The sequence below is a fragment of the Eptatretus burgeri genome, chromosome 12 (genome assembly GCF_056783735.1).
Source record: "Eptatretus burgeri isolate ZD-2024b chromosome 12, Ebu_testis_v1, whole genome shotgun sequence".
In the NCBI taxonomy this organism is placed as follows: Eukaryota; Metazoa; Chordata; class Myxini; order Myxiniformes; family Myxinidae; genus Eptatretus; species Eptatretus burgeri.
This window is the reverse complement of record NC_140972.1, coordinates 2,691,828-2,706,345: the sequence shown is the minus strand read 5'-3', so window position 1 is coordinate 2,706,345 and position 14,518 is coordinate 2,691,828. Positions and strand designations below refer to the sequence as shown.

The following is a 14,518-nucleotide window of genomic DNA, read 5'->3' as shown; positions in this document are numbered from 1 at the left end:
GAGTGAATTACAAAGACAGACCACGAGTGATGTCAGCCGAAAAAAAACTTCAATGTCGAGAGAAAGAAAAAATATATATTTTAGAGGCCAACGTGACGTAGAACCTGCAGAAAGAATGGAACGGTCTGCACCGATCACGTGGGGCTTGTGCCCAAGTTTGTCTCACCCACAGTCTGGGATCATTGGTTTGCACTTCTCAATCCTCAAAACAAATGGCACGCATCACACATCAATTACAAGGATGTTCGGAGACAATACACAAACAGATTCACTAGATATGGGATTTGAACCTGGGTTCCACAGATCAAAAGGGGTCCGGATGGTGATATCAACAGGTTTTTATAGGATTTGTACTCTCCTGGTGTCTGTCATATATATATATATATATATATATATATATATATATATATATATATATATATATATATATATATATATATATATATATATATATATATATATATATATATATATATATATATCCCTCCTCCAGCCCCTCCCTCAATATCACCTCCTTCCCTTGTTTTTCTCAATCTCCACTCATCCACCCCTTCCCCCACCTCATTCCGACATTCTTGGGTGTATACCAGGTGGATGACCTCTTAAAACCACAACACAAGCTTCACAACGATGATTGCAATTCTAATTGTTAAACATATCCAGGTAACCGTTTTACACATGAAAGATAAGGTGTTTCCAATGGTGCAGGATTTGAAATAAAAATTTTCAGGTAAATATTGACCAAAAATCTTGGCACAAAAAATTATTTCCATAATCTGCATTTTTTTTTTTTAAATCGACGAGTTTACCACATGGCATTTTAAGGAACAATGAATGCAAATGATGACGGAAGCTTTTCTTTCTTTTAAATACCGCATTTCAGGGGGTGTACTCAGGTAATCTACCTGTATTGCTGAGCAGGAGCGTGCCTGCTCTACCTCTTCTCGGGGCACCTTGGCTCTCTTGCCCGTCCGCAGGCTGCTCGTAAGAGGCCAGCAGCTGCTGATGCGAGTTCCAGGGCTGCAGGAAGAACAGTAGGTCTTCTAGCGAGTGCACTTCCGATAGTGCTCCCTCCAACTCTTCCAGTGTTATTGGTGAGGAATCGGCCAAGGACACCTGTTTACGTGCACAGCCAAACAAAGCACGAGTCTATACCTTCAATTCCGTTTTGCTTGACAACTATCCAAGAGTCTGTAAATTTTCTTCTAAATGCTGTCTAAACTCTTTCAAATGTGAACAACGCACAAGTTTTGGGATTATTTTTCCATCTTTCATGTCTTCTTCTCTTAATTGCTCCATTTATTAATTTTTTTGGCTCTTTGCATCGGGTTTTTGGAAATGTAAAGAAACTTACTCAGTGTTTTCACCTAATCCAGCTAATGTGAACAAAAAGTGGGCAGACTCGGAATCAAATGCAAGGCCTTGTTTCAGCTCTACCCATCTCAGATTTATTAGGCCTGAATGCGTCACGACAACATTAATGTAGACTCCTAATATAGCATACCTGCTTCTGGGATTCATTTTGCCCGTTTTGGGCTCTATTTATGGATAAATTTTCACCAAACTTCCTCACAATCATTTTCCATGACAGACAAAATTAAAATAAAAAAAACTTTAGGCGATTAATTGCTAAACTCAACAGTCAATGGCCAGTTCATCAAAACTTTTCAAACTAAATGTAACTTCCAAAAACATATTTCCCCAAAAGGAAAAAAAAAATCACGTCTCCCCACAGACCGATGAGTTTACACCAAATACTCCTGTGGGTTTTTGTTGCAGCGTTAAATCAGAGCCACCGCAAAAAAATCCCTCAAAGCAAACCAACAGCTGGGAATGTGTCCCGGAGAGTGTCACAGAAACCAAATGATCTGATGATGGTACACATCGTGTGCTGGCAAAAGCCCATATGATTGACGGGTCGAAACGGTCCATGAAGGCAATTCCAGGACGCATACGTTTAGAGTGGGTCCAACACTGCCGATAGTGATGTTTTATCTTAATTTGGTAAACACCAACAGGTCACTAGAAAATGAAATATTCATGTGCCATGATCTTGTTCATGTAAGCTTTGAATAATGTGGATGTTAAACGATGTGAAAAGGATGTACAAGCTTGTTTGCTCAGTCATAAAAGGCAGTATCATATTGCTTAATGGTGATACTATACAGACACCCCCTTCACACCCCCTTTCAAAAGTCGACACCCGACAAGTCTACACCCCCTTTCAAAATTTTCACCTTTTGTGACATTAAAGTCACAGTAAGCCTGGAATTAAATTACATTAAACCAGATTTTTTTTTTTCCACCTTTATTTATACATCGTAACCCACAACTTCCAAGTGAAAAACAAATTCTACAGATTTCAGAAAATTAATTAAAAATACAAAACTACAATATCTTGTTTGTTTGATGTGGTTTAATGCATGTTTGAGCTGCTGAGGATGCCATGATGATGTATCATCTGATCGAACAGTTGTACATGGACATTTGTCAGCACGGTATGATACAAACTATGGGCTGGCATGAGATGTAGACCTGACTTGAGGGAGCAGGCAGTTTTACACCCAGAATGAAAACCAGTGCTGTGTTCGACCGGCAAAATGAAGATTAAATAAAATTTCATATTTTATCACAAGGTAATTAGACACTGGTGGAGGCCATTCAGATCATCATGCCAGCACCACATCAACACCACACTAATTTATTAACACCAGATCAAATAAGAAAATGCAAAATGCTTTTTTTTTTCTCCTTCTTTTCAAGGGGCATGGGCTTGGAGAGAAACACACATCAATTACACAACACCCCTTGACGACACCCCCACCAACACTCCGTACACATGCGCACAATCACCCATCAATGCTCAAACTACCGAAAAGTACTGCCAACATCCCTCTACCCCCTATCTCCATAACTTCCAGGTCCCTATCTAATTCTAATTTAAACTTATCTACTGTTTCTGCGGCCACTACCTTTCCAGGGAGACCATTTCATGCATTAACTACTCTCTGAGTGAAGGACCCCTCCCTCACCACTCTCTTAACCAGGGCCGGGTTTAGGCATGGGCAAGCTGGGCAGTTGCCCAGGGGCTTCCACAACCAGGGGGCCTCCACATATTTCATGAAAAAAAAATTGTAAGGAAAAATGTATTTGTGAGTGCCTGAATGGTCGTTGGTAGTTAGTGGAACAGATATAAGATATTCATCTATAACAGATATAACATATTCTTCATCTTATCTCATTATCTATTTTATATAGAAGTTCAGATAATTTGTTCTTGAAAAGTATACTTTATGGATGACTGTAAATATGTCTTGTCACCTTTTTAATATTCTAAGGTAGGGTGGGCCTCCACAACTGAAAGCTGCCCAGGGGCCACCACATGTCTAAATCCAGCCCTGCTCTTAACGCTCCTCTTCTTTACTCTCAGGCTATGGCCCCTGGTCCTATCACTGTCTACTCTGTTGAATAATTCATCTACACTTATTTTATCTCTCCCTTTCATTATTTTAAACATCTCCATCATATCTCCTCACAACCGCCTCCTTTGTAGTGAATAAAGCCCTGTCTCCTTCAGCCACTCCTCATAGCTGAGTCGAGCTAGGCCAAGAATCAATCTCGTAGCCCGACGCTGAACCCTCTCTATGGTGTCGATGTCTTTCCTCATTTGTGGTGACCAAAACTGCACACAATATTCTATAAGTGACCCTCACTAAATTCCTGTACAATGTTAACACCACCTCTTTTGATTTATAATTGATCCCCCTCCGAATACAACCTAAAACCTGATTTGCTCTTCCTGTAGCTACCTGCTTACCTCCCATATCTATTACCACCCCCAGATCCTTCTCCTGTGTGACACGCTCCAAAATTACCCCTTACATCCTGTAATATCTATTTCCATTGTTCTTTCCCATCCCCAACACCGTACACTTGCTCAGGTTAAATTACATCTACCAATCCTTTGCCCAATCAAAACAAGTATCAATACTTTCCTGTATCTGATCACCACACCCTCTGATATCCACCTCACCTCCAAGCTTTGTGTTGTCTGCAAATTTGGAAAGCCTACTCTCTACCCCATTATCCAAATCCTTGACGTAAATAATGAATAGTTATGGTCCGAGTACTGATCCCTGAGGTACCCCGCAACTTACATCCTCCCAGCAAGACATCCTCCACTCACCAGCCACTCTTTGCTTCCCATCACGAAGCCAGTTTACAATCCAATTATCTACCTGACCAGCCACTCCACAAGCCCTCACTTTGGCTTACAACCTCCGATGTGGTACCTTATCAAATGCCTTCTTAAAGTCGAGATACACTATGTCCACTGCCTTTCCATCATCCACCCAATCAGACACTGCTTCATATAACGCTAAAAGATTTGTTAAACAGGAATTACCTTTGGTAAACCCATGCTGACTACCTTTAATGAGTTTGTATTTATTTAAATGGTTCATCATCTGGTCCTTAATTAATGTCTCCAACACCTTCCCCCAAACTGAAGTCAAACTAACAGGTCTATAGTTTCCCAATTCTTCTCTGGATCCTTTCTTAAATCATGGTGTTACATTTGCTACTCTCCAATCCTCCGGTACCTGTCCTGACTCCAGGGATCTATTGAAAATATCCGTTAACATCTCGCTTACCTGCTCAGCCACCTCTCTCAATACTCTCGGATGCATATTATCTGGACCCGGAGCCTTATCTACTCTTAGATTTCTGAGCTGTTCCTTTACTTCTTCCACTCCAACCTGGATCTTCTGTAAAAGCCCTTCCTCACCTCCTCGATAGATACTCTCAGCTATTGGCAATTCTCCTCACTGACTGTTCTTGTGTAAAAGTTGAAGTAAAATACCTGTTTAATAAGCCTGCCATCTCACTTTCATCTCTCACCACTCTCCTGATGCTATTCCTCAATGGGCCCACACTGGTCCGAACCTGTTATTTTCTCCTGATATACTTAAAGAAAGCCTTGTTATTATGTTTAATATTCTTAGCCATATCCTTCTCATACTCTCTTTTGGCTTGTTGAGTTATTTTCTTCACTTGCCTCTGTTTACTCCGATAGTGATATCAATCTAACTCCAGTCCTGTTATTTTAAACCTCATAAATACCTTCTGCTTCTCCTTCTCCATCACTATCACCACTGCCGGCTTCCGCTGCTTCCATGTGGAGGAAGTCTGGGAAGGGTTTTAAACAGCAAAGGGCTTATCTTGGTAGGCTTTCTTGGTTGCTTTATGCAGTTTCTTCGGCTTCAAGAGCATGGAAGGAGTCAATTTATTTATATAAATCTTAGCCACCTGGGTTTAATTGATTTGGTGAGGTGTGTGTGTGCGTGTGCGTGTGCGTGTGCGTGTGCGTGTGTGTGTGTGTGTGTGTGTGTGTGTGTGTGTGTGTGTCAGTGTGTCTCCTCCATAACTCCAAAGCCATGAAACCTCACAGCCTGAAACTTTGCATGCATACTAAGAAAACTCCAAGGAAGTGCAAAAGTGCAAATTGAGTGTTTGGGTTAATTAAAACACCCCTTTTGAAAATAATTAATGGCCTTATTTAATTATATCCTTTATCGGGCGATCCTCGGCCACCTTGCTCTCTGGGGTCTTAAGGCATATCACGGGTGACCTCGCTGGGGTCTGAGGCCACCATGCTTTTTTTTGGCATGCCTTGACTTGGAACAGGCCGTAATGATTTGTTAACGAAAAAGTTATTTTTTCCTCACTCACATGATCGAATGCCTGTTCGTCATAGCAACAAATCGCTGGATACATTGCAATGCTGAAAACGCCTGGAGACGCCAGCATTCATGACTATTTCATTTCTGCACATGACCATAACCTCGGGATTCTCTTAAACTAAGAAGGCTTACAAAATTTAAGCTCCAGATTTGAACTTAGCAGCAGTTCTGATGCTAAAAAAAAGTGTTAATTTGTCCAATCTGGACACTGCTTGGGCGTTTCTGAGTGCATGGTTTTATTGATGGCAATTGGTAATTGCTTGCCAACACAGGAATTCCATTGGAGTACATGCTTCATTACTTATCCACTTACCAAGCATCCCTATCATTCCTGTAGGTTCAACTATCACTGGAACAACTTTGGCATTCTCCAACTTCCAAGATCTTCTCACTTCATTCTTGAGGTCTTGGTGTTTGATCATTTTCTTGATTTCTGCATCGTTAGTCCAAACTCACTGGTATTAACACCTCAATCAGCAATGCCTTCTCTTTTTTTGTACCTCAGTATGATATCTGGTCGCAATGCTTTGTATTCGATGTTCACGCTCGATGGGATCATTCGGACGTACGTGAGTGGTAGGTACTTCATTGTTTTCAGTGAGTCCTTTTGGTTCATGTTCCCACAAATTTTCTGGAACTGGGACATCAAAGTTTTTGCAGACATGCCAGCAGATTAATAATGTTGGATTACTTTATGGATTACTTTATAAATGCTGTTGTGTCGTGTGTCCAGCTGTTCTGACATGAGTTTGTTTTTGTTTGCGTGTTCGGTCATTAAGCATAACATAGCATTCTCTTTGCCAACCCCACCTCCACCCCTCACCTTTCTCTTTTTTTTTCTGACTCCCCACTCCCCCCTCTCCCAGCCCCCTCCCCCCTCTCCCAGCCCCCTCCCTCCTCTCTCTCTGTCTGTCTGACTGTATGTCTTCTCCTCACTCCCTCCTCCTAATAAAATGCAGCACCCTCCTTCTACACCTCTGACTGTCTCTTTCTTGCCCCCTCCTCGCATCCCTCCCTCCCACAGTGGATTGGAACGGTTGGTGAGGCATCACTCTTCCCACCTAACCCCCTCCCTTCCTCGCTCTTCCCCCCTTCCCCGTCCTCCTCCCCTCCCTTCCCTTCCCTCTGTCCTTTCAGCATCCCCCCCCCATCTCCCACCCCTCCCCCTCTCATTTAACATCCCCATCAGCAAAGTGACGGGTTGTCGTTGCTTGTATATATTTTATATCATGATGAGGTGGGTTTTGCTGTTTGTACGCACTTCACATTTAGTAAGCCGTATCATCATGACGAGCACGATTTTCCAGGAAATTAATTTCTATCGACTATAAAAATGAATAAGCGATGGACACCGGGTTTTGGAGTTACGAAAGCACTCTCGCCTGGCACCCTAATTGCCTCCAGATTATCATACCAGCTGTGGTATTCGGTTCAAGGAGGCGACTCCTGAGAGATGAAAGAACAAGGAAACACCTGTGCGTTTCCGTCATTGCTGCCAAAACCCACTGTCCCATGGACTCCTCACTTTCTCAGGCTTCATCAGGTTTCGGCTCATTCTGATGTTCACATGAAAACGGGGTTTGCTCGAAGATCCAAAATGAACTTTACGAGGTCAATTCTTCTGTTGCGATTCCTTGCCTGAATGAAGAGTTTCTCACACAGTAATTTCTGCAATATCAACATTACACACTTTCTATGTTGAATCTTCATGATACATAAACATGTAATCAGGTCATAATGTCTCACTTTGTGAGTCGTGCACAAATATATCAATAGATATACACCAATTATCATGTTCTTTGAATGATGGAGTATTTTATTTTATTTTAAATACATTGTCAAGGCTCATATGACAGCCGACACACAGAAGGTACAACAAGGGGAACAGGAGACAAGAGGGCTGCGAGAGGGAAGTAAAAAAACAATGGGGAACAGGGACATTAGGAGATCTGTGGAAGGGAGAGGGTGGGGCGGGGAACACGGGGAATACAAGATGGACACGGACAGGGACTTTCAGGAAGGAAAGCAGGGAATTTGAAGAAGGTGGGTTTGAGGTGGATTAGCGGGGGTAGAAAAGATCATGGTTTTGGATGGGGGAAGATAAAAGGTGGTAGTGAACAGCTGTTTTGAAGACCTGGAGGAAAGAGTGGGATTGAAGAAAGTGTGGGACTTTGTTCGAAAGGCAGGAAAAAAAAAATGAAAGAGTGAATGTGAGCAGTGATTCGTGATTTTGGTAGTTTTAGAAATATGGGTGGGGGGACATATAGCAGATATAGTGTGGGGGGTGAAGCTAGAACGGAGACTGCAGAAGACAGAAAGACCACCGACCTGCCTGCGGAGAGAGAGTGAGAGACCCAAAGACTCAGCCTCATCAAGGGAGACACCAATGATCCTAAATGCCTTGGTTTCCACAGCATGAAGCCGAGAAAGGTGAGAGGCAGGAGAACCAGCCCACAGAGGAGGGCAGTACTCCATCAGGCTGTGGACAAAAGCTTTGTTCGTGGTCAGGAGCTCAGGTGGGCCATGGAAGGACTTTGCACGATGGAGGATTCCCAATCGGTGACTGTCTTTGGAGGCCAGGTTGGAAATGTGGCTTTCCCAGGAAAGATCATGGCAGATAGTAAGACCCAGAAGCTTGAATGAAAGGACTTCTTCCAGAGGATTGTTGAGAAAGTAGATGGGGCGGGGGGTGGGGGGGGAGGTGTTCCAGATGGTCCTTTCGAAGAGACACAGTGAGTGCGAGATTTGTCAGGATTGAAAGACATGTTCCACATATTCGACCAGCTTGTGATTTTATGCAGATCTGCAGAGAGTGAAGAAGCTGCTGTTTGCCGGTTTGAGGGATGATGCATGGTGCGACAGAGGGTGGAATCATCAGCAAAGCAATAGAGAGAATTTTCCAGAGAGTCGGAGAGATCATTGATGAAAAACCGGAAATAGGACAGGGCCCAGAACACTACCTTGAGGAACTCCAGCCTGGACAGGAAGAGGGGATGAAAGAACTCCATTTCGGACCACACGTTGACTGCGACAGGAGAGGAAATCTGCGAGCCATGAGTGGAGATGACCTTGGATACCATAGGAAGAGAGTTTTGTGAGTAGGGCAGGGTGCCAGACCATATTGAAAGTACGCAATATATGTCGAGGGAGATGGCTCTCATTTCATGTCTGGCATTGAGGACCTCCATCCATTGTTGTGAGAGCAGAAGCAGCATCTCCAGGGTTGAGTGACCTGGTCTGAATCCAAATTGATCGGAAATCAAGCCATTGGAAAAGAGGAAGGATTTAATGTCTGAAGCGATGATGGATTCCATAACCTTGCTGATGATTGGGAGAAGGCTGATTGGTCTGTAGTTACAGGGATCTGTTTTGCACCTTTTTTATGCAGGGCAGTGATGTTCGCAGATTTCCAAGCAGATGGCAGATGACCTTGAGCAAATGAGAGGGTGAATGGAACAGAGAGAGGGTGAGCAAGAGCAGAAGAGCAGGTTTTTTTGGACACGTGGGCTGATGCCGTCTGGACTGGTTGCAGAATCTTAGTTGAGGTTTGACAGCAAACTATCCACCTTGTCAAGAGAAAAGGACCCAGAGTCCAGGGACAGTTGGGTGTGACTTTCGGCAATCTTTTAGGCATTCAGCGTTTACACGTGCAGTGTCAGCTGTACGGCCATTTGAGATAAGGGAGGGATGTAGGGGGAACATACACCAGAAACTGACTTAACTGGAAGGGCACTCTGTGGAGTGCATAGCTCCGCCACGTCTTGCATTATCCACGAGAACATATCAGGCCCAATACATTTTTGAAATATCATGCTATACAGTACGATACATGATTGTGGAATTACAAAAAATTGTTGAGATGTTTTAAACTCAAAATAATGGTCAAAAATAAGTCGAAAAGAAATAATCTTCTGCAGTGCAATGATTGAATTGAAGTATTCAGCCATTACTTATGCAATCTCAACCAATTAAACTTGCCAAGAGGACTACGGGTCATAAGGGGATGGTTGTATCGACTTAATTTGCTCTCTTTACCAGGAATTCCGAAGGTGGTGCGACGCAAAAACTCTTCATAGATGTGTACCGCGGAGCACCGCTCTCGCAGATGGTGGGAGAGGGTGTTACGAGTGATGTTTCAGAACCAGCCTGCATTACATTACGAATAAGAGGACTCCGGGTTATTTTCACACTCGCTTAGCCCTATGTTTCTTGAGCCTCGAATGCAAAAAAAATAAAATCCGGAGGGATTCCTGTTTTATTGCCTTTTCAAATTGGAAAGGTGTATATACAGCAGCTTGAGTGTCATTCCAAGGTGGAGCATCATTCCTCTCTGGCTCCACCTGTGGTGTATGGGCATCGAGTGCTGAGGGGCGTGCAGTATTTGTGATAATAGTCACGTGGTTAGGGATGCATAAATTTGTACGCGCCCACTAGAAGCACACAGTGGTGCGCATCCGAGTACGCAATAAACCATAGTTACAACTACACTCTCGGCTCGTATCTGTCTGCACCTCGGACACCACAATTGGCGACGATGGATTGGGATCGAATCACCGCTCATGGCGGAGTGCATGTTTTCATCGGCAATGGCTTTGAGTTGTTTACGGAGCAATTGGATTGCCAGGCGCACACGGCGCCGTGAAAATCATCGCAGCTGGCGTGGTACGAGTTCGATCAGCTGGCAAGGAGCCCAGGGGAGCGCATCGCGAATTTCGCCGCGTGGGTGGAACATCTCGCCGTCGCCTGCAAATTCACGTCGAGTGAACGGCAGGCCAGGCTCAAAGATCGTTTTATTTCTGGTTTGCAAGACTCGGAAATGGTTTCGGCGATACTACGGCTGGAGTACGAGGACATTACGTTCAATTCAGCAGTCGAAACGGCATCGGCCATCGAACAGACGCCAAGAGGTGTCCGACCCATTGCCGGCCAGACCCTCATGGGTGGTCTGGAGGTCCGCGCAGTGCGGGACGATTCCGACGGTCCGGGGCAAGACCTGCAACCTGTGCGAGGTTTTGTACATGACGTACGCTTTTACGTCCCGGAGCACGACCTGCAACCTTCACGAGGCAACCCAGACGCCCCGGAGCAGGACCTGCAGCCGATGATGAGCCTGTTTTCAATTGGTCCGATGGTAACAAGACCAATGACAGTGGAGATCGAGGTGAACAGGACGCCGATTGTTTTTCAGGTTGATACCGTAGCCGCGGTGTCGATCATTGGCGAGTAGACCGCTCGTAGACTCAATGGTCTCAACCTTATCAGGACTAACCTCACGCTGTACACATACACCAGCGAAGCGATAGCGACAGTTGGAATGGCAGACGTATCTGTGGCCTACCAAGGTCAAAGCGCTGTGCTCTCGCTGTTTGTGGTGCGAGGGGAGGGGCCGGCGCTCCTGGGCCGAGACTGGCTGACTCGCATCAGCCTAGACTGGACGGCGCCAGCCATTCACCTTGGACGACCCGTGCCAAGCCGATTAGAGCATCAGTCGGAGGTGGTTTTTCAAAAGCATCAAGATTTGTTTTGCAACGAGCTTGGACAACTCGAGGACGTGCAGCAAAGCTTTTGAGGAAGGAGGGAGGGGTGCCTCCCTTGGAGCCCGCGTGCGAGGAGCTGGGGGCAGGGGCCGCGCGGATGCAGAGTTGGTGTCTGTTCCTTGCTTCCTACAACTACGATATACAGTTCCGGAGCAACGGGGAGCATGCCGACTGCGACGGTCCCTCGCGCTTGCCTTGCGCGGAGGGCCACGGGAAGCGTGCCGACTGCGACGGTCCCTCATGCTTGCCTTGCGTGGAGGGTCACGGGAAGCATGCCGATGTGTTTGCACTGAGCCAGGTCCAGGGCGGGCCGGTCACCGCCAAGCAGGTCACGGTGGAGTCGGCTCATGATACAGTACTCGCCCGTGTCGTTCCCGGATTCCAACGGGGGATTGGAGCAGAGTACTCGCCCGTGTCGTTCAGGCGATTTCAACGGGGGATTGGAGCGATCTGCCTTCGACGGTGGGATCAGCTCGTTATCCGGCGCTCGCTCATGTTGTGCAGGTGATCGCTCAACACGTGATTGCCTCGAGCGCGGTCTGCATGGGTTAGGAGGCAATGCAGAAGAGGAGGCAAGAGGGGTTCATCTCTACGCCTTCAGTCTTTCATCCCACAACCGAGCTATGGTTGTTCGCAAAGTTGTTGTGGTGGCCGGGGTTGGGGAGAGACATTGAACAAGTGATTGAGCGTTGCGCTGCTGGGCAGGAAAATGCGGATAAGCCGCGCGTGAGCAGAATGTGTTTGACTGTGATCGATGCGTTCTCTGGGTGGCCGGAGCATGTGGTTTTGCAGAGGTCATTGGCGGGCATTACTGTAGCGAAGCTGCGGACGATCATTGGTAATAAAGGGATACCCGGGATGTTGGGTTCTGGCAACGATCCGCAGATCCTCGCGGATGTGTTTAATGATCTTGTGCATCGCAGCGGTATTTGACACCTTAAACGGTTTGTTGAAATGTTGTGCCATCCGGCCACAAACGAGCAGGCAGAATCGTTTGTTAAAATGTGGAAATGTGCTTTGCGTAAAGGGGAGTTTATATCTGCGCAGGCAGTGAGTGATGTTGTTTTGCAACCATATGGGAATACTACACATCTCACCAATGGGAATGTTCCTGTCATTTGGCTGCGACCTGGAGGGTTGGTGGTTGGGGCAATGTTGCGCCCGCTGGTGCGCGGTTTTGATGTGGGACAGCGGGTAATGGAACCGGCGAATTGCCTGGTTCAGATTGATGATGGGGAGGTGTGGAAGCGGCACGTGGGACTGGGGCAGGTTCGCTGTTCAGCGTCACCCCCACCCCTGATATCGTCAAGGCCAGACGTGCCGAGCGCCATGGAGCTCCCACCTCTGATCTCACCATGGCCAGACGTGCTGGCGCCGACGGGGCTAGCGGACTTGGGGTGTTTACCTGATTCAGTCCTGTCCGAGGGCGACGAGCAAGCTTGTCGGCCGGGGGCGTTTGATGGTGCAGGGGGAGGTTCGCCTAGGGTGTCACCTCGACCTAGCCAGCAGGCGTGTCAGCCTGGACCGTCTGGTGGCGCTGTCCGCCCAGGGCGGATCAAGTGACGCGGTACTTGGAGGATTTTGGATGATTAGTGTCCTTTTTCACCAGTTGTTTTTTGTGTCATAGTGCCAATGCTTTTGCTAAGTGCCATTTTGTCACTAGTTGCTTTTTGTGTCATAGTGTCAATGTTTTTTTTTATTAGTATCATGTTGTCGTTTATACTTGTCATTTTATAATTATAATTGTCATTTTATACTTATAATTTTAGGTGGGAGGAGTGTGGTGTATGGGCATAGAGTGCTGAGGGGCGTGCAGTATTTGTGATAATCGTCACGTGGTTAGGGATGCATATATCTGTACGCGCCCACTCGAGGAACACAGTGGTGCGCATCCGAGTACGCAATAAACCAGAGTTACAACGACATTCTCGGCTCGTATCGGTCTGCACCTCGGACACCACACCACCATCATTCCAAATGGCACCTTATCGTGCCATTTTTCCAAGGATATCTCAGAATAATGATAATAGCATGTTAATTATAATAACAACATTACAGTATTACAAAATAATATTATTAACAACAATATTAACAATAATAATAGTGCAATAATTGGCAGTAATTGAAGGAATAACATGATCCAACCTGGCTGCTGCTCCCGTGGATAAATTTCAAATTATTTTCATGTGATTGGAATAACGGTTAGCTCCTTATCTCACCAGCAGCCATAAACACAAACTTCACAAAAACCTGATCCATGGGGTGTGTGTTCCATGATCAATCAGCTTGCTATCGCTTGCCTTGCCAACCGTTCCTTATCAACCGTTTTGTTGGATATCTTGCTTGAGTGCTGAAGCCATTTGGTGATCGCTCCACAAGCTGATTGGTAAAGGAACACACCCAAACACATGTGCTCGGCCGAGGACCTTTATGTGGTTCTCCCATTTGTGTGATGAAAAAAGTTAATTTTGGGTGATTTTCAACCTTTTACCCTTTTATTGAGTTTTTTTTTCTGTTTTGAGCACTGCTGTGGTAGTTTATTTTCATCCCCATAACAGGTGTTCCAATTTTAATAAACAGCAACATTCCACCATGCGCATGTGTATTCCATTTACTAATGAGGGGTTGTTTTGTGATTGTACAACAAATTGTGGTGTGGATTTGTTAAACAATATCAATATGCATTCACATGAGGAATTATACACATTTTATTGTGATTATTGTTGTATTTGTAAACATTAAATGTAGTTATTACTCCACTTTCTTTCTCTACTAATATCAACCTCATCTGCTAACTTTTATAACAGTCCTGTTGACTTAAACATCAGGGAGAACACATTTTTAAATCCATCATTACATCACAGTGATTTCTTTCCTTGAGATGGAGCATTCCCTTTGCGATGTGTTTATCATCACTCGCAAGTTGAGATGTTTTGCCGGCAAAGTGAGACCCCACCCTCGTGGGCCCCGTCTCGAAAGATTGTGAACCACGATCGGTCGTGTGGGGGCCCCTTGGCATCTCGGGGCCCCATGCAATTGCACGGGATGCATGCCCCAAACGCCGTCTCTGCTCCCAGGTCCCAAATTATTCATCTTCATTTTTTTACCTTTACGTTTCAAGCATTTTCACTTGTTCGACATTATCTTTAACTCCAATAACTTATTCAAGGAATATAACAGAACCCCAGACAGCTTCCAGTTACAGTGCACTCGCAGGGATACCTGGCGTTGCCCAGTGCT

The 14,518-nt window shown here is 45.4% G+C and overlaps 1 protein-coding gene across 2 annotated transcripts in view; it reads right to left on the bottom strand.

The window, feature by feature from the left end:
• LOC147014990 (platelet-derived growth factor C-like) overlaps positions 1-14,518 on the bottom strand; it is a 97,732-nt gene that overhangs the window by 18,876 nt on the left and 64,338 nt on the right. For both annotated transcript variants that reach the window (XM_085849265.1, XM_085849264.1), the window contains exon 5: positions 906-1,116. In XM_085849265.1, coding sequence (XP_085705391.1) covers positions 906-1,116 — 211 coding nt within the window. The remainder of the gene's footprint in view (positions 1-905; positions 1,117-14,518) is intronic.